General features: G+C 40.3%; 1 protein-coding gene across 11 annotated transcripts in view; it reads left to right on the top strand.

Annotated features, from left to right (window-relative positions):
* si:dkey-178k16.1 (protein 4.1) overlaps positions 1-24586 on the top strand; it is an 82965-nt gene that overhangs the window by 7478 nt on the left and 50901 nt on the right. For 7 of the 11 annotated variants that reach the window (XM_061782568.1, XM_061782555.1, XM_061782536.1 and 4 more), the window contains exons 2-3: positions 23223-23299; positions 23493-23642. In XM_061782568.1, the coding sequence (XP_061638552.1) occupies positions 23240-23299; positions 23493-23642 (210 nt within the window). In that variant the 5' untranslated portion in view covers positions 23223-23239. Of the gene's footprint in view, positions 1-4952; positions 5093-5293; positions 5377-5444; positions 6341-13748; positions 13880-14440; positions 14574-23222; positions 23300-23492; positions 23643-24586 lie in introns of those variants that run through there. The other 4 variants (XM_061782500.1, XM_061782491.1, XM_061782518.1 and 1 more) reach the window with 4 other exon arrangements.

Here is a 24586-nt window from a genome sequence, read left to right as displayed (position 1 = left end):
GATGGTGCGAATGTTTGTCTGTGTCTATATATGCCCTGCTACTGACTGGTGACCACTTCAGGGTGTAGTCTGCCTTTCGCCTGAAGTCAGCCGGGCTAGACTACAGCACTCAGTGCACAGAATAAGCAGTACTGATACGGATGGATGGATCTTCTGAAATGACAAAACTAAATAAATTTCATATCATGACAGTGTGATCGTACAGTTTTAACAAAATAATTCTGATACTAATAACTAATAATACTAATAATTTTCCTAGTAATAAATGTTATACAATTATGGACTGTATTACAAAAAACCACGAAGAACACATTCACTCCCATTTACGCAGTGTCCTTTGTGATATTCCATATTGCAAGTTCATTTCCCAACGTTTATTGAGCCGCAGTACAGTACAGCAGAACAGCCCATATTTGACATTACAAAAATCTCAAGGCACACCACTAAAAAAGAAAAAAATATATAAAAAAGTATGTATTCAGAAATAATAATGATCTTGTCTCAATTCACTTACAAATTTACTTAGGTTGTGTTAAGAATCCTTACTCCCTAATCGCTATATACAGATTTTTATATAGTGGACTGTATAGTTGACTCGAATTTCAAATGAAAAAAAACCTTTTTTTAACACGAATTGGATGCGCCGTTATGGATCGATATTATTTGATCTATTCTTATATTAGTCACTGATGGTGTAGTGATACATTCGCCTGACTTCGGTGTGGGCAGCGTGGATTCACTTCCCACTCAGTGATGGTGCGAATGTTAGACTACAGCACTCAGTGCACAGAATAAGCAGTACTGATACGGATGGATGGATCTTCTGAAATGACAAAACTAAATAAATTTCATATCATGACAGTGTGATCGTACAGTTTTAACAAAATAATTCTGATACTAATAACTAATAATACTAATAATTTTCCTAGTAATAAATGTTATACAATTATGGACTGTATTACAAAAAACCACGAAGAACACATTCACTCCCATTTACGCAGTGTCCTTGATCACAACTCGCGTTCTCACACAGCTGCGATGTGCTTACGATGAATGGCAGCTGTGGGCGCACCGAATCGGTTGCCAAATACAGCGTTTATCCTCTGACATATGAAGGCTCGTAAGTAGTGTATTCAGATGGGTTTTTTTTGTCCTGGAAGTCCCTAACAAAACCTGCCACTCTTAAATGAAAATGAACTTTCATTCAAAAACCGTTCTTTGACATCAGAATGAACGCGTTCTTAATTACGTTCATCAGGCAGAAGTGAACTAAGTTCAGTTCACGTTCGCACAAAATATGAACTAGTTCATGAACACTTTCGTTCAGGTACAACACTGGGCGTAGCACAAAATCCCACACATAAGACTCTTGAAGAGTTCTCCCAACTCACCTAATATTTACCTCCACTGCTCCCTATACACACACTGTAGTCTATCCTTTACTTGCTTTATTATGTTTTGTGACTTGTGTTGTTTTAAGTTTGACCTCACAATATCATATATCAAAAGGCTGGCCCAGCGGCGTGCAAAGGGTGGGGCGAATGGTGCGGTGCCCCCAGGCATCCACCTTGAGGGAAAGGGAGGAGGGGGAGGCATCCAAATGGGTTGGGGTGGGCATCGATGTAACCCCCCGCCAGCCCTTCTGACATTTATTTTTCAAGGGGGAAAATCCTCGGTCCGTTCTGTTGAACGTAACTGCTGTGATAGAATCTTTAGAAAATGTTATATTGATCTGCGTCACCGATCCCTCACTTCATTCGCTCCACCACAGCTAACACAACACCATCCTGTATGATAGCTGTTTACCGACAGAGCAAGTTCGTCCCTCCATCTGCCTGGACCTTTTTACACATGATGATGATGCAGAATAGTAGTACTACCGCATTGAAGGACTCTTGTCTGAGAGCAAAGGAAAGCGTGACGAAAAATGTGACACCAAAACTGCTTAGTTTTACCCTTCTTTCTGTCTCTCCTTTTGTCTTCTGGCACCCTGATTTTGTCCATGCAGGGAACATGACACCGCGTGGGGTGGAGACGCTTAGTAAAGTTAGCAACCTTTAAAGCACCTTTTTTGCCAGTGTATTATGGACTGAGTCATTTTGAATTGTTTTTGTGGATGTAGTTAGTCTCACGCAGTCTTAACTTAATGCAAGCAACCTCATTGAACCCATCCATCCATTTTCTGTACCGCTTATCCTCAGGAGGTCGCGGGCGTGCTGGAGGCTATCCCAGCTATCTTCGGGCGAGAGGCGGGGTACACCCTGAACTGGTTGCCAGCCAATCGCAGGTCACATATAAACAAACGACCATTTGCCCTCACATTCACACCTACGGCCAATTTAGAGTCTTCAATCAACCTACCACGCATGTTTTTGGGATGTGGGAGGAAACCGGAGTACCCAGAGAAAACCCATGCAGTCAGGAGGAGAACATGCAAACTCCACACAGGCGGGGCCAGGATTTGAATCCCGCTCCTCAGAACTGTGAGGCAGATGTGCTAACCAGTCGATCACCGTGCCGCCCCTCATTGAACCCTACACGCAAAATGTATTTTATCTTTACATTTACTGTATGTTGTTGTTTTATATTTGACATTTTCTAATATATGAAAAAAAAAATCTTTAAAACTTTATAATTTCCACCCCCCCCACACTCCCACCCCCCCCACACACACACGCTTCGATGGGGCAGAAGCAGGAACTTAGGTCAGCACCACATAGATGCACCGCAGGTCTGAGAAATTAAGACAGGTCACCACGTGTGAATAAACAGCCTCAGTCTACAATTACACTTACAATAGTGATCCCTTATTTGGTGTACATTCACACTGTTTAGGAAAAAAGTACTGTGCATCTTCTTGTGTGAGTTATTTGTTGCAGACCATGTCTCCATGAGGCAACACCCAGATGTAAAATTTTTGAGTGAAATATTTTTTTCAATGCACACTGTTTCTTTTGTATCGTAGCCACGTCAGTGTTTTCTAACAAAACAAGCCGGATGAAAATCACTCAGCAAGTCATGTTTTGTGTGTGTGTGTGTGTGTGTGCCCAAAGTGAATTCCATCCATCCATCCATTTTCTGAGCCGCTTATCCTCACAAGGGTCGCGGGCGTGCTGGAGCCTATCCCAGCTATCATCGGGCAGGAGGCGGGGTACAGCCTCAACTGGTTGCCAGGCAATCGCAGGGCACATACAAACAAACAACCATTTGCACTCACATTCACACCTACGGGCAATTTAGAGTTGTCAATAAACCTACCATGCATGTTTTTGGGATGTGGGAGGAAACCGGAGTGCCCGGAGAAAACCCACGCAGGCACGTTGAGAACATACAAACTCCACACAGGTGGGCCGGGTATTGAACCCTGGTCCTCAGAACTGTGAGGCAGACGCTCTAACCAGTCGCCCACCGTGCCGCCCAAAGTGAATTCTCAATTGAATTAAATGGAGTGGAGGGCCGGGAACATCACGGTACTCCCTCATCAAGATGGCGGCCACTCTGCATGTCGCTCCAAATCGCTCTCGAATGACAACAGATATCTGTGCGTAAACGAAAACCGGAAGTACATTATACGGATAATATTTTCCTTTAAACTTAAATCATGATGCATCCACACAACTTCTAATCACTTTTTTAAACATAGAAATATTTTAGTATGATTTCGTCAAACCAATAAAGCTTTTATTTTTAGGCCTGTAAATAATGCCTTTTGACCAATCCACACTCCAGTCCAGTTCGTGGCGGTAATGCGTCTGACGCAAGTTTGCCTCCCGCCAATCAGACTCAAGAAGGAGAATTCAGAATCAAAATCAGAATCAGAATCATCTTTATTTGCCAAGTATGTCCAAAAACACACAAGGAATTTGTCTCCAGTAATTGGAGCCGCTCTAGTACGACAATAGACAGTCAATTGACACAGAAGACTTTTGAGACATAAAGACATTGACAAAAAAAACAAAAAACGCCACTGAGCAATAAAGGTTTGCTAGTTATCTGGTAATGCCGGTAAAAAAAATTTGGGACAATTGTGCAAAAAGATGCAGAGTCCTCTAGCACTTAGAGCCGTTCGAATGACTAATATTGCAATAGTCCGGTGCAATGACCATTGTGCAAAGGGCGCCGAGACTTCAAGCGAGTAGTACGATAATCTGGCACAATGTTGATTGTGCAAATGTTGCAGATACTCCTCAGTCAGTGTGCAAATGGAGCAGATGCTACTCTGGCATGAGTGGCCAGTATTGGTCAACAACAGATATGCAAATAGTGCAGCGTGGTGAGACTACTACAGTGAGTGCACGAGTAATATATAATTGGCCCGACAGAAATGTGACAACGAACTCAAGTCAAAACATTTCCAGCATGTTGTAATAGAATTGTAGGTTAGGTGTTTACGAAGTTGATTGCAAGAGGGAAGAAGCTGTTGGAATGTCTGCTAGTTCTAGTTTGCATTGATTGGAAGCGCCGACCTGAGGGAAGGAGCTAGAAGAGCTGGTGACCGGGATGCGGAGGGTCCGAGAGGATTTTGCATGCTCTTGTCTTAGTTCTGGCAGCGTACAAGTCCTCAAGGGTGGGTAGGGGGGTACCGACAATCCTTTCAGCAGTTTTGATTGTCCGTTGCAGTCGGAGTTTGTCCTTTTTTGTAGCAGCACCAAACCAGACTGTGATAGAAGAACACAGGACTGATTTGATGACCGCTGTGTAGAACTGCCTCAGCAGTTCCTGTGGCAGGCCGTGCTTTCTCAGATGCCGCAGGAAGTACATTCTCTGCTGGGCCTTTTTGAGGACACAGTTGATGTTAATCGCCGACTTCAGGTCCTGAGAGACTGTAATTCCCAGGAACTTGAAGGTCTCGACGGTTGACACAAGGCAGCTGGACAGTGTGAGAGGCAGCTGTGGCAAAGGATGCCTCCTGAAGTCCACGATCATCTCTACAGTCTTGAGCGTGTTCAGCTCCAGGTTGTGTCGGTCACACCACAGCTCCAGCCGCTCCACTTCCTGTCGATATGCAGACTCGTCACCGTCGTTGATGTGACCGATGACAGTGGTGTCATCTGTGCGCGCCAAAGCGCCACTTTTCAAGGAGGATTCACACGTAAGCCATTTTCTTGAAATACGCGGCGTTTTTTTTGTCCAGAAAAAAACAGTTAATTAGGTTAACTGAACTCCCTTGCTATAGAGATAAGCTACCGTTAAACCTAAAATAGTGTGACTTATGCTCTGGAGTGCTCCGGAAAATACAGTACATGTGTTTGTGAATGTATGCATATGTGTTAATGTCGTCTATGTGTCTCAGATGACCCCATGCCCAGAAGCTTTCAAGCCGAGGCAGCAGAAGACATCCTTCACATCTTTGACAAGTACCAAACGCCTGACAAAGTTTGTGTGTTACCTTGAGCTCCGTGATTCCTAATTCTTTCCCTCGATATATTGTTTTTGGAGTCATATCTATTTTTTTTGTCTATCTTTTTTTTTTAAATTGTTTTTTGTCACCTGTTCTGTAGCTTGCTGACGCAGACTCCAGCACAGCACTCCTGCAGCAATATCCAATGGACAGAATGCCAGTCTTTACTCATGTTATTTCTATAGGTGGGACTAAATTAAACTAATTAATTAGAGGCTTTGTAATCAATTAATCTCGATTCATCACATTTGAATCGTTTAACAATATTTGTCCTAAAAACCAACATTTAATTTAAATGGATTTTAGTGGACGACTGAATCAAATAATTGACACAGACAGGAATATTTTTGACTCTGGAAAAATGCCTTTAATTGCATTTCAAAACAAAATGTTATAAAAACTAATGGAAAATAAAACATGGCCAAAATTAAACAGACTTAAGGTTAAAGTGTCATTTTAGAACAGTTTTTTTTTTTATTAGAAACCGTGTTGCCTTTAAAGGTCAGATGACAAAGATGTTATGGGGTCAGTTAAAATTCATATTTGCATTGTTTATATGTTATGTAATACATGCACGTAACTTCCAGCGAGTTTTCAACCATAGTTTAGCTAAAAATTAGGTTTTTATGACGCATATTGAGCCCTCCCCAAACATAACTGATGCTCAAGACACCGGGGTGCTCTATCCACCACAAGGACTACCAGAAGTGACATTGCAATTGCCAAACACAGCGCGCTACACACTGTACGCAATGGCGAGCAACGTGTTGGAATATGAGGAGGAGGAGGATTTCAACGTACAGGAGCACCCGACTGAACTTGTCATCGTCAAACCGTACATGTTTGAGCCGATCAGGAGGTCGGAACAGTGACGACGACGAGCAGCCAAGTAGCAGCTGTACAACAGAAAAAGAGACTGGCTACTGGCTCGATGTGACGGTATGTCAAAAGCATGTCTTTTTATAGTTATGGCTTGATCCCAGGGGTGCCAATATTTTTTAGCACGACTATACATATATATTCGTATATGTTTCAGTGACACGGCACAGGCTTTTACACAGTATGCAGTATTCCTATATATTGTGTGTCCCTCGCTCGAGTAGTGCCGCACAAAGTCTTTGCCGTGTCTGTCGGCTTGTCATATAGGCAAAAGTACAGAAGATAGTACTGAAAAGTACTGCGTGGGTCTTTTTTTCCTACTCCCCAGTGCATAGTAATCATAATAGAGTTGTAGGTATATACAAGGAAATCCTCACCTCTTGTCTGCACCGCTTCGCCGCGGCACCGTGGCGGCTGCGAGATTTAGTTCTCTTGCTGGCGGTTGACATCCCGATGGCTGTAGGAAAAATGGCACCGCAGTTGGTTTCAGCCTCTACCTCTGTATCCAATGCTTTCTGCTAAGTCTTTCTCAAAACACGCAAAGTGATCAACACAGTTTGGAATGCTTGCTAGGCACCCATAGCTGACCATGTTTTTTCCCCTGTCGATTGACTTTCCCTATCCACTGGTCACGTATTCCTTTTTCACTTGGAAAGCCAAAAAAACCTCTTGCCACTGCTTGAACCATTTGTACAACCAAATGCCATACAATAAACCATCATGACATCGCTAAATCATACGACAAGATATACAAGGATGGGAACGACAGCATGGAGCAAGAGCACACAACGCCGAATGAACAGGCTGTTTGGCTGGTGTGACGTCACAGTGCCGGATAGAGCCGAAGACCGGAAGGCGCTAGATGCAAAAAGCAGAAGACGCATTCTGCATCATATTTATCGATTTAACTACCGTATATCTGCTATATAATCACTTCGAAATGGCAGATGTGGTTTGTATTTTCTTATCCTCTCTGGGGTCACGGGCGTGCTGGAGCCTATCCCAGCTATCTTATCAAGAAAATCTTTGAAATCTTTGTCCTCTGACCTTTAAATGGTTTCTACGTGGCAGTTGAAAAGTTAGATAACATGTTGGAGTATTGAAGTGCTTGGTGGTATTAAAACTCTTTTTTGCACAATTTGCACAAAACCACGCTTATCAAGGCGATCATCCGGTGGGTTTTCTTTCTTTTTTTTTTTAAATGAAATTTGCCTCCCATCAGTCCTAGCAATGAGCCAAGTCCTCCATTTTGGTAGCTAAGCTGTGACTTGTGCGTCAGTGTAATCGCACTGACAAAGGTTCCACGTTTGGAACACAAAATGTGATTAAAATCTGTTAATCTTTTTGACTATTTAATTTTTTGTAATTAATTAATCAGAATTAATGTGTTGAAGTCCCACCCCTAGTTATTTCTCTCTGTGTTCAGAGGTTTTACGTAGGATTTTAAAACATTTAGGTGGAATCCTTAGCTTGATGCAAGTTGATCTACACTATTTTGTCCAATTCAACTACAATGCTTGCTCATTTCAGCTTGTGATGTTATGCATGGGGCTATCAGGAACTAATACCGCTAGACGCCTCATACAGTATATTGGTACCTATAGCTTCCTTTGTGTCAAGCACAATTAACTGTGCAAGCATGGATGTGGATTGACTGTCCAAGTTGCCAAGCCACAATTCAAGGGGCAGCACTCTGTTTTGGAAGTGAATGGACTGCCTTCTTTCAGTTTTATGAATAGTTACATATTTCTATTAGATTCTGTTGTCAGGTGCACAAGTACGTCTCAGAAGGGAGGATCAGGGAGGTTTGGTCATGAAACAGCACTCATACTAAGGATTCACTGCTTGTCAAAGAGTTAGCAGTAGCTATTTGGGATAACCTTGGCCAACAGGAGTCTGACGGAGATAGTGTGCCCCACCACTAACACTTTCAGATAGCCTCTGACTCCATTTAAACTGCATTCACTTAAAGGTATGTGGATACTCTTGACTACTGCATTATTACAGCCTACTGCAGTGAAAAATACTTCTCCATTGGTCGATGCTTGAAATACTACTCTACTGACGTTGCAAGGAGACAGTTTCCCTCAATCACTTAGTGATTTCAGTGGAAAAGTATGGAATTTGAATTAATAACCCGCCTCTCGCCCGAAGATAGCTGGGATAGGCTCCAGCAGGCCTGCGGCCCTAGTGAGGATAAGCGGTACAGAAAATGGATGGATGGATGGAAATTTCCAGGTCTGGAAAAGTATGGAAAATGGAAACTATTATAGTATGGAAACATAGTCATCTTTCCAAACAAAAACAATTTTCTAAAAAAAAAAAACAAAACTGTTATATATTTACTAGACTTTACAACAATTTTATCGGCCTGATTGATATCGGCCGATAATTAGCATTTTATGCTGATCGGCTTTAATGTCATAATTCGCCGATCCGATCAACCGCAGAAGACATTTACTCCGCGTCGCCATCCTGCACAGTATATTAGAATCAAAAAGCTAGTTTAATTTTAGCCTTGTCGTGTGTCTTTTGACATAGTGCTGTAAATATCTGACGGGCAATAAAGTTATTAAAAAAAAAAAAAAAAAACACATCGGCGGTGTGGAACAGATGACACGTCTGAGACAGACAACACGTAATGCCCGGATCAGACAACAAGACAAATTTGCTCTTTCACGATTGCACTGTCAGACTACTGCAATAAAATCTTCATTAGGCTTTATCTTGTCAACTCAAATGCGACCGGATACACTCGTTACCGTGGCGACAACAACAAGAGTGGATTATAAGGACTAAATGGTGAAAAACGTGTGTTGGTGGTCACCGGTGCTCAGGACAGGAGAGGACGTTCGTTTAAGGCTTGCTTGACTTATGTTCACGTACCTTTAATACGGTACGGCTCGCAAGCAGGCAACAAAAACATTATGTAGCCTAGCAAGCTAGTGCTAGCCCTAACGGTTGTACGTAAACATGCCGCCATTCTGTCGAATCATGCTCTAAAGTTTCGGTGTGGGTGAAGTAATTTAATTACAATAAAGTAATTTAATTACAGTAAGTTCGCACCCATTATTTCTGTCACGTTGTAATGTTGGTTTGACCAGACTGATTAGAATACACGGTCTGACGAGAGCAGATTTTTCCAACCTTTATGGCACCAAGGAACATATTTTACAATTGTAAAATCTCACTGCACACCAACAAACAAACATGTCACAAAAAGTGGATACATTAATTAAAGTGGATACATTAATTAGTGTTTGTACTTCCTGCCATCTAATAGAAGACCATTCATTTGTTCTGTTTGTCACTATGCCTCACTGGCATAAATAGATGAACAAAGATACATTATTTATTGTAAATATAATTTTTTAAGCAATTAAGTACACAAGTATATATAGTAAATGAACAGGTCATTTAAATAGACACATTGCTCCATCTTGTGATCGGATCAGTGATCGGTTATCGTTTTTTTAAACTCGCTGATCGGCCCCTGATCGTGTAAAGCCTATAATGTATACAGATAGACCCTTTCCAAAAAAATTTAATATCATGGAAAAGTTAATTTATTTCCAGAATTCCATTCAAAAAGTTAAACTTTCATAGATTATAGATTCAGGGCCCACAGTTTCAATTTCAAGTATTTATTTGTTATTTGTTGCATTATTTGGGCTTTCAGCTCATAAAACCCACAAAATCAGGAATTCAAAAAGTTAGAATATTGTGAAGAAAGCAGTCCAATTTTTGCAGGCCATAAATGTTTTCAACTGAGTGTCAGACACGAATCACCTACTAAACTCAAGGCACTTGCACAGGTTTCCTCAGGTTTCATTCAATTTCTTCAGTTTGGTTCAATTGTTTCAGTTGGATTCAATATGGGGAAGACTGCAGACTTGACAACTGGGCAGAAGACCATCATTGATACTCTCCATAGGATGGGTAAGCCACAAAGGTTCATAGCTAAGGAGGCCGGCTGGTCACAGAGTGCTGTGTCCAAGCATATCAATGGAAAGTCTAGCGGAAGGACAAAATGTGGCAGGAGAAGATGCACCAGCAAAAGTGGGCTTCAGCGGATTATCAAACAGAGAAGATTTAAGAATCTAGCAGAGATCCAGAAAGAGTGGAATGAGAGGGGAGTCACAGCTTCAAAAAATACCACATTCAGATGCATCCAGGAGCTGGGCTACAACTATCGGGTTCCTCGGGTCAAGCCACTTCTGAGCCTGAGCCAACGTAGGAAGCGTCTCAACTGGGCCAAGGAGAAGAAGGACTGGACTGTTGGCCAATGGTCCAAGGTCCTCTTTTCCGATGAAAGTAAAGTGTACCTTTCATTCGGGAATCAAGGTCCAAAGGTTTGGAGGAAGACGAGTGAAGAACAGAACCCAAGCTGCTCGATGTCCAGTGTGAAATATCCACAGTCAGTCATGATTTGGGGTGCAATGTCCAGTAAATCCAAGATCACAGTCTACCAGAATGTTTTAGAGGACTTCAGAATTCCTTCTGCTGAGGATCTGTATGGAGATGCAGATTTCATCTTCCAGCAGGATCTGACCCCTGCCCATACCGCCAGAAGCACCAAAACCTGGTTTATGCCCATGCCATTACAGTGCTTGAATGGCCAGTCAACTCGTCGGATCTAAACCCCATTGAGAATCGATGGGGTCTTATCAAGAGGAAAATGAGGGGTACCAGACCCAAAAACAAAAAAGAACTGACAGCAAGCATCAAGGAAATCTGGGCTTCCATAACTCCCAGGCGATGCCACAGGCTGATTGCCTCAATACCACGGCGCATCGCGGCAGTGATTAAAGCAAAAGGATTCCCAACCAAGTATTGAAGATTAACATGTTTAACACGTTTTGAAAATACCATATTTTGATTGATTTAATGTGACCCTAATTTCTTTTTTTTTCTTCAACAAAAACTGAGAATTCAAATTTTTTTGAATTCCTGATTTCGTGGGTTTTATGAGCTGCAAGCCCTAATGATGTAAAAATAAACAAATAAATACTTGAAATTGTTTAAATTGTGGGCCCTGAATCTATAATTTATGAAAGTTTAACTTTTTGAATGGAATTATGGAAATAAATAAACCTTTCCATGATAAAGGGTCTGTGTATATATATACCTGTATATATGTGTGTATATATATATATATATATATATATATATATATATATATATATATATATATATATATATATATATACTGTAGATTGATTAGTTTTTTATTAAGCCGCTTGGAAGCGCAGCTACGTTTGCGTAAGAGCGCATACTATTTATACCATGGTCTTGATGAATACTCAATTCTAATTCCATCGGTGTACATTATCAGCTGATATAATATGTACCCTTCTAACATCTCAAGTACTTCCTATCAAATCATCATTACATTGCTCCAAATTAATGCACAGCACCCTTAGCCATTAGATTTTACGAGCAAATATAGCAACCTGACACAGTCAGATTTCTCTGATAAGTAAACGTAAAGTACTTTGCAAACAGAAATTAGCAAATTTAAAACAATAATGAGTGATTAATCATTTACTTTATTTGGTGATTACAACACCTTGGATGACTGGGATGCTGCTGAGAAATTGAGTGAAAAAAATGAAGAGACAGAAGCAGCACAAAGAGTCAATGCTGTAAGAGTTCACTCAACCCACAGAGGAGAAGGATGAAATCAATGCAAAGAAAACAAAATAAGCGATTAAAATGCTGAGACACTTTCTGACACAAAAACTGACAAATACGAACTTAAAACTGCTGTGGATGTTTTGAATGACACCCTGCTACAATTTTATGCCTCCGTCAAGTCAAATGTGTAATAATAAAAACTGATTTTATCGTCATATCTGGTAATTTGACACTGTCAAAATATATTTTCTGGATTACTGAATAGCTTTTACATTTCCTTAGAAAGTTATGGTATTGGAATGACTCTTCATAGTCAAGCCCTCAGGCATAGCAGGGGGAAAAAAACATCTATTTATTCAAATGTCACAAAGTATTTGAAATTTGGGTGTGGAAAAAGTAGGGAATTTTGAAAACTCTAATGTGGAGGAACCCTGACTTTTACCATCTTGCGTTGACTGGGGCAGAGTAGGTTAATTATAACTCAAATTCAGACAAGGTCCGTCTTTGTCTGATTTTGTGTTAGAATGACATCTCTTGTCGTGTAGCCCCTGCTTTACGCAATCTGAGTCTTTGAGCACAATAAAATCTGTCCATCTGTCTTTCCATCAACAGTGATAATGTAATTTTAATTAAGCTATAATACACTAATGCAGTTTTTTTTTAATCATCGTTACTTTAATAAAAGCATCAAAACAATTGTAACTACCGTGTTAAATAGAGGACTGACCTCTATCTTGATAAATTATGTGATGTTTACATTGATCAAAAAAAGTTACAAGTAGTTAAAAACATTTCTTCCGCAGACCAGCTCTGATAGCAAGCTGCCATGTTTTCAAGTGCATAAACGATGACATCACGCGTAGCGTCAGAGAAATTCCCAGCATGCTCAGCATCCTTGTCAACAAAAAAAAACACTTACTGAATAACTTTAAAACCTAACCCATTAAAACATTTCTTAAAAAAATAACATCACTTAAATAAATAAAAATAAATTAGTAATAAAATGTAAAATCAAGGCATGGTACACGACTGGTTATCACATCTGCCTCACAGTTCTGAGGTTGTGGTTTCAAATCCTCCCACATTCCGAAAACATGCATGGTAGGTTAAATGAAGACTCTAAATTGTCCGTAGGTGTAAAAGTGAGTATGAATGGTTGTTTGTTTATATGTGCCCTGCAATTGGCTGGCGACGGGTTTAGGCTATACCCTGCCTCTTGCCCAAAGTCAGCTGGGATAGGCTATAACACACCTGCGACCCAAGTTAGGATAAGTGCTTCAGAAAATGGATGGATAGAGGGATAAAGTTTGTCTGTCATTTCTTTTGTATAATTTTAAAAGATGTTAAGAAAACATTTTCAAATAACAGCAAAGCATCACAACAGGGATGTGCGTGCTTGTGCAGTAAGCTGGCATTGCCATTCTTTTGGTTATGTTTGTTGGCGAAGTCCTTGGTGTATGTTTGTACCTGTATATGCTGCGTTAGCTTAGGCGACATTCACACTGGAGGCCAATTCTGATTATTTTGCCCAGTGTGACATGTATATGATTTTTTTTTTCATGTCAAAGTAAACAGTACAATTTCAATAGTTTTCAAATCTGACCCGGGCTTCCTTAGTAATAAATGAATAAATAATAAATAAATGGGCTAATTATCCAAATGCAACAGCAGTATGGACGATCAGGTCACGCTCATCAAACCAATGTCTTCAAAAGGCAAAACAGTTTCAACAAAACTGACGCACGAAAAGCAATGGCGGATGAAGGAGCAGAAAACAGTCATTGCTGAAAATAGTTACAAAATACACTCATTGTGTATTTGTCTTTTTCAGCTTCCTACAAAGAGTGGCTCCAGGACAAAATAATGGACAATGCAGCAGTGGTTGCTCGAGTCGGGAAATGCGGATGGTACATCATGGAAAAGATTATCATCATAAACTAAAAAATGGACGCTCAGTCAGAGGTTTGCAACCTCTCAGTGTCCCCCGTGCCATGTAAAACCCCTACGATATGTTAATTGTTATTTAATGCTGTTATTTTTAATGTTGTTGTATTAGTTTTGTTTGATAAATTTAATCTGCTTTGTTCATCTGCCTTGTTAAATAACGTACTGAAGTAATACTACCTAATTGTTGCCAGATATGTGTTATAAGTATTAATAAATGTGTAGCCTTAATAGGATTATTTTTTTAAATAAATAATTGTTGTCATGGACAAGTGCAATAGTCTCCAAGTAGTTCAAAAATGCTTTTTTTGTGTTTATATTACTATCAAGATGGGATGTTGGTCAATGCTGGTCGACAGATAACTATACCAGTTGGGCATTCTGGTCTTGCAGGTGTCACCAGCTACCAGCAGGCTGGAGCCCTGCTGGTAGTTGGTGACCAGCAAGGCCAAGACCAGCACCAAAACTCAACAAAAACAGCATATGCTGGTTTTGCTGTTTTTCACCTATGCTGGTCTATGCTGAAAAATTTTCCTCCCTGTTATAAGCAAAGTATTTCCCTGTATCTGTTTCCTACAGGAAAAGGTACCAGGCAACTTCCTGTTCGATATCTTAGCAACCAGTGCCAAATGTGGCCAAGCTTGCGAGGGCCGCCATCTTGCGTGCTTTCCACGTGGAAGGCACCGTGAAAACCAAGGGCAGTGTGTAACCTGTAAGAGCAATTATATTTTCACTAGAACAAAACAAAATCTGAGTAGGCACAGAAGTCTCAACAAAAAACAAATAATCTAATACAGCAAGACAAGACAGCTAGGAAGCACGCAAGGAGATGATTGGTTGGCACACAAGGAGAATAGAGAATACAACCAATGTCCAGTGCAATGTCAGAGAAACAGAAAGGAAAGCACACAAAAGAAGGAAAATTATTCAAAACATTGTCAACAGTCTGTCCACATCATCCCCAAAAGAGAAGTATAAACTGGCTCCATGTGTGAACTCTCCTTGAGTGAAGGCTTCACTACTTCCACATTTTTCCACTTTTTTCACAGAGCACAGCTTCCTCCTGGTTGCATTCTCCCAGGGAGGATGATGTTGCAGCCTCACTGCTTCAGTAGTTGAATCATTTATCTCTCTTGCTCTGGGATGTGAATTGCAGCAGACTGAAGCTGTGCTATGGAATCTGTCTCCAACAATGCACAGTGCCAAAGGTCTGAAGCATGTGTGTGTCTATGTGTGAGTGTGTGTGCTTTCTCCCTTGGACAAGGACATCATGCCACTCTCTTTCACCCAACCCCCACCCATCATCTTGTACTGGTTTTCCAGAGCCACCCTCAGCTCAGTTAGGATTGATGGGTTCGCTGGATGCACCATTAGGAGACAAGCACTGATTTCTAAACAAAGAGATGGGAGGAAACGCATGATGGCAATGATCATTGTAGCTTGTGCAGTGATTGGTTAATATACAGATTGTGTGGAGAGGTCAGTGACGATACACCAATTTATTTCTTACACAGCATATAGTTTTTCCTCTTAGATACAGGACACACAAACGTACGGTCACGCAAATGTCATGGAAAACTGTCCAAGACTTAAGACAAAATGCATGTTTGTCATAGTATGTGCATACTCTCCATTTATTTATTTTAACTTTAATTCCTCAAACAGTGGAGCGGGCATTTTTAATTCATTATTCAATGCAGAAAGTACCAGGGGTCTTTTTTACAAATGCAAGTGTGGTTACACTCGCTACTGTACGCTGATTGGTTGATGGAAAATTGTTTCTTCAATGTTAAAAATGGGAAAGGAAAGTTTAGGCGCCTCACAGAAGGCAAGTGAAAAGGCTGTAGTGAAGTCATTCCAGTCTGTACAGCTGCAGGGCTGTAAGACCACACTGATTTGTACTTTGTTTCATATTGTTGCTGTCGGGGGAAATCCTCACATCTTCAAAATCAATACTTTTTCCATCCATCCATCCATTTGAAAAATAATAATCTCTCAAATTTTAGGGGTGCTAGGATTCAATTTACGGCTGTTGAGAACTCCCCCCAAAATGTCCAAGAAACGCCTATGAATCTCGTTTTTCTCCGGGTCCTCTGACTTCTTCCCACATTCCAGAAACATGCATCAGTTTTACTGAAGATTAAGTTCTTCCTCGGTGTGAATGTGTTTTTGCGCCGTGTTATTGACTGGTGACCATTATGTATCCCACCTTTTGCCCATAGTTAGCTTGGATATGCTCCAGGAGTCAAGAGAAATGTGAAATACCCACCACCCACCCTATTACTATGGTTACCAGGTCCCTGACTGGCAACCATTATCCCTGTACCGTGTTCGTGTGTGGTGGGGTTTCGTGCATTAGAGGGAGACTAGTGGGGGTGACCGTCACCGTCACCCCTACTCAGGCCAACCCGCTCCCCAAAGGATGTGCGAATGTATCTGGTGCATTAATTGTACTTTTCTATTTCTGTACTCACACCTTTCGTCAGTGCCCCAAATCCTGGCATACTGCTTGAGGACTAACCAACAGAGCCAACTTATTTGTCGTTTTTGTGTAGTGTGTATCCCCCATACCTATTGAGCATGTGCTCACCTCAGGCAGTGCTGACAGCAATAACTTGACTCTATTTAATCGGCACAATGTTAAGACACCGTTGAATACAAACAGATGTGACCCTTTGGCTCAGAGGTGTGTTGATTTGGAGTTTCCACGCCCAAGTGACAAACCATTCACTAGTGATGTAACAAATTATACCGAGGCTTCGAAGGGTGTGTCGAGAACTCCAGGAAGTAATTCATGAAGTCACCGATGATGTATGAAGACTTGCTGTTTTGAGAAGTGGTTCACATGTTGGTGTGTTCTTCCGCCATCGGGCCAAATCTCACTTGTTGTGTCACACACACAGCTATACTTCCTTCACATAGTACCTTGCTCAAGGGCACCTCAACAGTACTCAGGAAGCAGACGAGCATCTTTCCAGCAATGAGTTGCTTTTTTGTTTTTTTGTCAGAAACAGATCTTGAGCTGTGACTCTCCAATGCCAAACCTCAAGTCCTTGCAGACCATGACTGCCCAAGTTGACAAAGAACCATTTTAAAGCTTGCATACAGCCATCTGTGAATTAGAGCATATATGTCAAACTCAGGCCCGGGGCCAAATTTGCCCCATGATGTAATTATATTTGGCCCGCAAGACCATATCAAATGTGCATTTGAGCTAGCCCGCCAGTATATAGCACATGTGCCACTAATATTGCAAATCCCAGAATGCTTTGCTAGTGTGTTGGCCCATCAGTCTAGACCGGCGAGCGCCCCTTCCCTTTCTGTTCAGAATCAGAATCATCTTTATTTGCCAAGTATGTCCAAAAAAACACACAAGGAATTTGTCTCCGGTAGTTGGAGCCGCTCTAGTACGACAACAGACAGTCAGTTGACAGAGAACACTTTTGAGACATAAAGACATTGACAAAAAACAGTCACTGAGCAATAAAGGGTTAATAGTTATCTGGTAATCTGTTGCTGCTATGCTACCAGTCTCCTCAGGCAAATTTACACTTCCCCTTCCCAAAAATGGCCAAATGAAAGATGGAAAACAGTTAACTTCCAAGACAAGGTGGGAGGCAGATCATCTGTACACTAAAGTAAAAGACAGACCTGTTTGTCGTGTGCGGAGCAACGTGGCTATAACAAAGAATATAACATAATTGAATTCATGTTTTTTTTAAATGCCCTTTATCAACTCCTAGGCAGGGACTGTGAATGGTTTGAAGTTTGGCTTTTTGGGGTTGTTTTGTTGTTGGCCTTTGAAAAAAGATTTACATCAAAAAGAAAGGTAGTTGATAAATAGAAGATAGAGAGACAGAAGAATTCATCCATCCATCCATTTTCTGAGCCGCTTCTCCTCACTAGGGTCGCGGGCGAGAAGAATTCATGTTATCTATTTAAATACAAAACAACAAACAAATACCACTGATGTCTTTTATCGCAAATTTGATTTCTCATGTGTTTATAATATTACAATTTGTTTATTCCAGATTCAGTGTTTAAGCAATATTTAAGTTTATTGTCATATGATAAACTTTAACGCTACATTTCTGCAGAGAAGGGAAAGATGCACATCGCAGTGATTTTTCATTAAATATTGAGTTTAGCCCGTGACGTTGTCCCAGTTTTTAATTTTGGCCTACCGTGAATTTGAGTTTGACACCCCTGTGTTAGAGCCTCCTGGTTATTGTCAGCTCAAAATTAAGCTGGAAATCATATTCCTTTGATTGCATTTAAAAATTGCACTAATCTGTTTTCATTTGATGTAGCCTAATGGAAAATAAACATTTGTGATTAAATCATACTGTATTTGTTTGTCAACCAAAATGATAACTGAAAAACATTGTTTATTTTGTCATGCATTTGTATTATTGATTAAAATGTGATTATTACAATGCAAAATAAGCCTTGAATATTTTTTTTTTCCAATTGAGTCCCACCACAAATTCAAATGATCAAAGTCAAATTCAAACGAGGCCCAACCCTAGATATAAGTTGCAGTACACCATCTTGCATACATTGTAAACCCAGATTTGTACTGAAATTAAACAGACGAGTATATATAATTTAAATGTATCTAATTTGTTGACATTACTTGTTAATTGAGATGAAACTGAACTTTTTCATGTGCTTTCTTATTGGAATTGTGTTTTAAGTCCAATCAACAGTTTTTACTCAAACCAACTGATTTTGTATTACTAATTTACCAAAAATGCATTTGAGTAAATTGTACTTTTTGTAATTATGTGTTTGAGCTTAAACGATGCAGGTACTGTACATTGGCCACGCAAAAGTCTAGTTTAAGCCAGTTTTGACAACGTGGCATCAATCAATGAGATCGGATTTTGAATTTTGTGAGACGAAGCACACTCTTAGACATTCCTATGAACTACTTTTTTACCACATACTGCACCTTACAGGGAAATATTTCAAAGTGATTGTACAGTAATGGTGGTCCTGTACCGAATGGTGCCCCGTGCGGTGCCTCGCAGGTTACCTGAGTTAATAAACGCTACTTGTCCGGGTTTACAGTGTAGCATTGCATGGGAAAAAAAGTTACATTCAGCTGGCCAGGATAAAACAATATAATAAAAATATGAATGTAAAGAGAATCTCATCTAAGTTGCTAATGAGATTCAATACATCAACTTTAACATTTTACTGGTTTTAGTCTATGGTAGGTAAAATAATAGAAACAATTGTCAGTATGATGCAGTGCAGTTCCACACCACCGCAAACTATAACCAGAGCAATAAACCTTCAGTACCACTTTTGAATATTTTAACGATTTGTTTTTTTCATACAGTTCTTTTATGGCATCTTATTATATTGTACAGTACATTCTTTATATACCTACCTGGTTTCAAACAAAGACTGTTTTGACAGCAGCATAGCTTTGCAACAACTTTGATTCTTATAACAAAACAGAGCGAGAGAAGCTGCAGAATCTTTTTTTTTTTTTTTAAATGGACATTGTGGTTACAAAGACGACAGCACACAAGCCAAACCGCATTTAAATACAGAGTGGGGGTTGCTTGAGCGGATGATGGTGCTGTTTTTAGTTTTGACAGGATCTGCCAAAAGCTATCAGCTCAGTTGTACCTCTTTACTTGATTAGAAGGAGGCTGCGCTGTGATCTGAGAGATGTGAAATAGAACAATCAGCAGAATCAGAAAGCAGAAAGTGGCGGGCTTATTTTTAGGTTTCCGCTGGCAGGTTTGGAGGGACAGTGTTTGGTGATAGGTCTTAAGAACATCACCCATTGTTTCCCTCAGTTATTCAGTCATTCCAAAATCAGGAGTTCTGCCTCAGTTGAAATTGGGATTTCTTCACAGTTTTTCTTTTTTCTTTTTCTTTTTTTTTTTGCGTCCCCTTGAGGAAGGAAAAAAAACCAAACACTTGTTGCTGATAGCACAATGCACCACAACTTGCACACAAGCATTGAGAGAAATTCTCAAGTTGTCTCTCCTCTGCACTGATATCTTCTTGTGACATTTCTGTTGGACACATATTTCCTGCCAACTCGTTGAAGCAAAGTGGGATATCTGAAAGATACTCATTGAGAGATGCTATTAAAACAAATATAATGAGCGCAAGCATGGTTAATAGACTCCCCATCAGCTTTGTTATTTATCATATATGTGCTGCCTTTGGTAGAGGAAGACTGTTCAGGGGATCACATTTTACGTCCTTTGTTGGATTCCAGTTTGACATATGTTTCCACTTTAGTGTGTGTGGTTTCAGAGTCTTGCAGTTGGACTCACACCAGCTCGTGGTGCTCAGTGTAATCATTCCTGGGGGAGAGATCACTGAGGTTGAGAGCAAACCCAAGGTCTGTTGGAAGGCCTGACAAAATCCCAAGTGACACCGAACAGGAAATCTTTCGCTGAACTACTAACAGCAGAACATGAACCTTGATGCCATTGCAGCATTTTGTAGTGATTATTTCCAGAATGTTGGGCGCTACTATGGCTACAAAGGGTACGGACCTGTACTCTATATTCACATCCATCTTCAGTAGGGAGCCCTGGTATCCAATTCTTATGTTTGCATAGGGCATGGTAAAGTATATATACTTTATCAACTGCAAGAGCATTTGGTCCAGCCCACCACCAACAAATAATTCTGCAGATAAACTGTTATAGAAAACTCAAAAACATAAAACCCACAAAGTTCTAAAAATATAGTAAGATTTGTTTCAATTGTTGCATCATATTTTTCATATATAATAGCACATCTGGCTCACAGGTCTGAGGTCCTGGATTCAAATCCGGCCTCACCTGTGTGGAGTTTGCATGTTCTCCCCGTGCCTGCGTGGGTTTTCTCAGGGTACTCCGGTTTCCTCCCACATCCCAAAAACATGCATGGTAGGTTAATTGAAGACTCTAAATTGCCCGTAGATGTGAATGTGAGTGCGAATGGTTGTTTGTCCATATGTGCCCTGCGATTGGCTGGCAACCAGTTCAAGGTGTATCCCGCCTCCCGCCCAAAGTCAGCTGACATAGGCGCCAGCAGACCCGCAACCTTAGTGAGGATAAGCGTTACTGAAAAATGGATGGATGGATGGCTGAATAAGACTGCTGAGGATTTAGGAAAAAGGTTCCCCTCCCTTGGTATTAACTTCACTTCATGGTAAAGTAATTAGGTGTTCTCATGTTAGGCTTCTGATATGGCATTAACTACATGCAGCGGAGCATAAAAAACAATTAGTTGCTTAATTTATCGTTGAGTGTTTGATGAGTGTGTGAAATTGATTGCTGATGAATTGGATCTTAAGGCCAGGGAAACAACTGATAGCTCAGTTTTTACTGTGATGCTGTTTTGTTTTGTTTTTTTCAACTCAGGCTCCACTGTTTACCTTTCAGTTGCTTAACCAATAGACAGAACCTTCTATCCAATCTCTATCCAAGTATTTATTTCTTTTAATTTCTAAACAGCTTCTTCTTCTCCCATTGGGAGTCACCACAGTGAACCACCTTCTTAGCATAAAAATTGTTGTTCATTTGGGCTTTGGACCAGTACTGGAGATTTTTGCCACTAAAGATCTGACATGTTGGGATGTTAAGTCTTCCATGCAGTCCAAGAGCTCATTTACTGTCTTCCAATTTTAACCACAGAAAATACAATCGTAAAGATATTTATTAATTTGTGTGTGAATGAGGCATCAGTGGAAAGCACTTTCAGTGTGGTTGATGTGGAAAAGTGCCATGGAAAACTCGCCCATTTACTTACCCCCCCCACCCACATATCTGGCAAATAAGCATTGTGTTAAGATAAACAGATATGGGATTCTGAGCAGTATATTTCCTAAATGAGGCAAATGGACGGCAAACCATCCCGTTTATCAACATGAGTTCGACCATCAGTGTCTCAGCAATACTAAAGAAATATCTTGCAGAAATGGTAAATTACTTGTTTCAGCTGTTAGCTTTGTGACGAACTGCAATGCAAAAGCTAAAACAGAGAAAACAGTTGAGGAAGAGAAGCAACTAACAAGGCAATGAATCCAGTGCTTTAATTGTTTGTTTGTTGACATATGAATATCAACAAGGTTTCTAATTAACATCCTACGAGTGCTAAGAATGGCACAACTGTAGTACACAAAGATTTCATCTCTTTAGGATTCTTGAAAAGCAGAGCTCCACGTTGTAAGAAATCAAAATTGAATAAAAAGAAGAAAGATCAATAATAGAATCATGTTAGAAGATAACATGTCGTTTTGGTCTTTATATCTATCTTGCACAGGTAAGTCCAGAAGTGATGTTGAAGGGGTACAGTCGTGCCTAAGTGAATCAAACTATATCATAGTTGATTGGTCACCATTAGAGTGAGCTGAACCATACAGTTCTACTGCCTCTTAGTGATGTCTTCAATTGTATTCTTCCTGACCCTTACAAGGGGGGGTCATTCCAAAAAAACAAAACAAAAAATCACCCAACTTGAAAAATGGAATACCGAATAATAATTCCCTTTCATTTTCAACTGAGTGTGAAATGTTGCACGTATATTTACAGAGAATTTCAATGCTTCTTTTTAGTGACATGCAATATTTGTACTATGTGCCAATTCACACACTGCAGTTCAAAAGAATAGTTCCAGTGTTATCTTGGGCAAGTTCAGCTGACATATGAAAAAAATGTTAAAACTCTGACCCTGTGCTCTCTTTTTAGACCAAAGCCAATGACTGACTCTGGGTTTTATCTCTGATAATTCGTTTCTCTTTGCCATGACGCCTAATGTGAATTTGAGCTCTTTAGAGAAAGAGCACAGATACGGTTTGACCAGAGTGGAGAGCTCACCTTCAAATGACATGAAAGTCTCATCCGTCACCAGTATATTGCATTATTGCTTTTATGTCCATCACCCACCTCGTTGTCATTCTCTTCATAACCCCTTTTACTTGTGTTCTATCAGCTCTCATCATAACCTCCCTCCACATCTTTAGATAACCAGCCCCTTCCTACGTCCTTTCCTCTATCTGGGTTGTCTGCTGCGAGGCTGGCCTGCTGATAGATTTTACGCTATCTGCTTGAGAAGACAGGATGCTGTAGCCTGCACTCTGCACTCCTCTTTCTCTGTTTCAACATCCTTTCCGTGCATAAAAAGCCTACTGGATGTGAATGGCAGCTGAGACTAATAGAGCATGCCAGCATGACTCAATTAATGTGAGGATAGCAACAGAATGAGTTTTGTTAAAACAATCAGGACTTTTTTTTCCATAGTTGACATTTAAGGCCAATAATTATTCCAGCCACACTGTTCTTTTGAGCAAGCAGCATAAGACTTGATGTGAAATTACTGTGTTTATGTGTGCTTGCAGGTCTTTAATCTGTTTCTATGACAACAGAGAAGGCTTTGGCAGAGGAAATGGAGGGTGACTCCAGGGGAACCAATCAGGTGGGTGTACTGGGGAAGTCGCAGCAACTCATTTTACTCAGGCATCTCAATCATTCTGCCCACCTCGACGAAGCATCTTTAGATCGTACTGCAGTGCTTCAACCAATTGGACAATTAATCATGTAGTGTGACCAGCAAACGCATCTCAATAAGAATAGTAGGACAAAGAGACAATCTGACTTTCTCTGTCCAGGTTCCAGAGGACCACCGTGATGCGGATGAAAGCTCGGACAAGACTCCTAGCAAGGCTTCCAAATCTCCCCAGAAGAGCAACAAGAGGCCCAAGACCGTCCCTGTTAAAGTCAGTTTGCTTGACGGCTCCGACTACGAGACTGCCGTTGAGGTGCGCTGTTCTATTCTGTGGCCAATGATCCATTCACATGGTAGACTGTAATTACGTGTTGGAGTGAAGCAAGAGTTTTCGGAGTTGCACTTATTCACCCTGTCATTTGTTGACATCTGAACCATTAATAAAATGGACCAGACTATTGCAGGTGACCCCAGTGGTGACCAATTCGATGAGCATGAAGAGCCAAAAGAACATTCTACGTTTTTCTGAGTTTAATTGGAACATGTTCACTTCACATCACATCAGTCATCCTTCTCAATATTAAATGACGCTCCATTTTGAAGCAGAGAAGTCTGGCATAGTAAACCTATCCTAATCCGATAATTGTTTGTACTTTGCTTTATGTTTTTCACGACGCCGTCTTTGTGGTTCCCACAGTGGTGATGGCAGGCAGCTAACTGGCTAATGGAAATACAAGTGATGTCAGAGCTTGGGCTGATATGCCTGAAAATGTACTAATCACACTGAGAGAAAAATCTGTTTTCTTTGGAAATGTTTAACTGTCAACTGTTTGTTGACCCATACATACTGCTTAAATGCACTATGGGTCTCTTTCTCTCTCTCTCTCTTGCTCTCTCTCTCTCTCTCTCTCTCTCTCTCTCTCTATATATATATATATATATATATCACTATATATATATATATAGAGAGAGAGAGAGAGAGAGATATATCTATATATATATCGAGAGAGAGAGAGAGAGATAGCTATATATATATCTATATATATCTCTCTCTATATATATATATATAGCGATATATATATATATAGAGTGCGAGAGAGAGAGAGAGAGAGAGAGCGAGAAAGAGAGAGAGCGAGAAAGAGACTATTTACTATTAACTGTTTACAACACTATTGCAATGTCTCACTCCCATCATCCCTATATATATATATATATATATATATATATATATATATATAGAGAGAGAGAGAGAGAGAG

This window comes from Phyllopteryx taeniolatus, chromosome 1 (assembly GCF_024500385.1).
Source record: "Phyllopteryx taeniolatus isolate TA_2022b chromosome 1, UOR_Ptae_1.2, whole genome shotgun sequence".
NCBI classification, from domain to species: Eukaryota; Metazoa; Chordata; class Actinopteri; order Syngnathiformes; family Syngnathidae; genus Phyllopteryx; species Phyllopteryx taeniolatus.
Note: the sequence above shows the minus strand (reverse complement) of the source record. Positions and strands in the feature narration are given on the sequence as shown.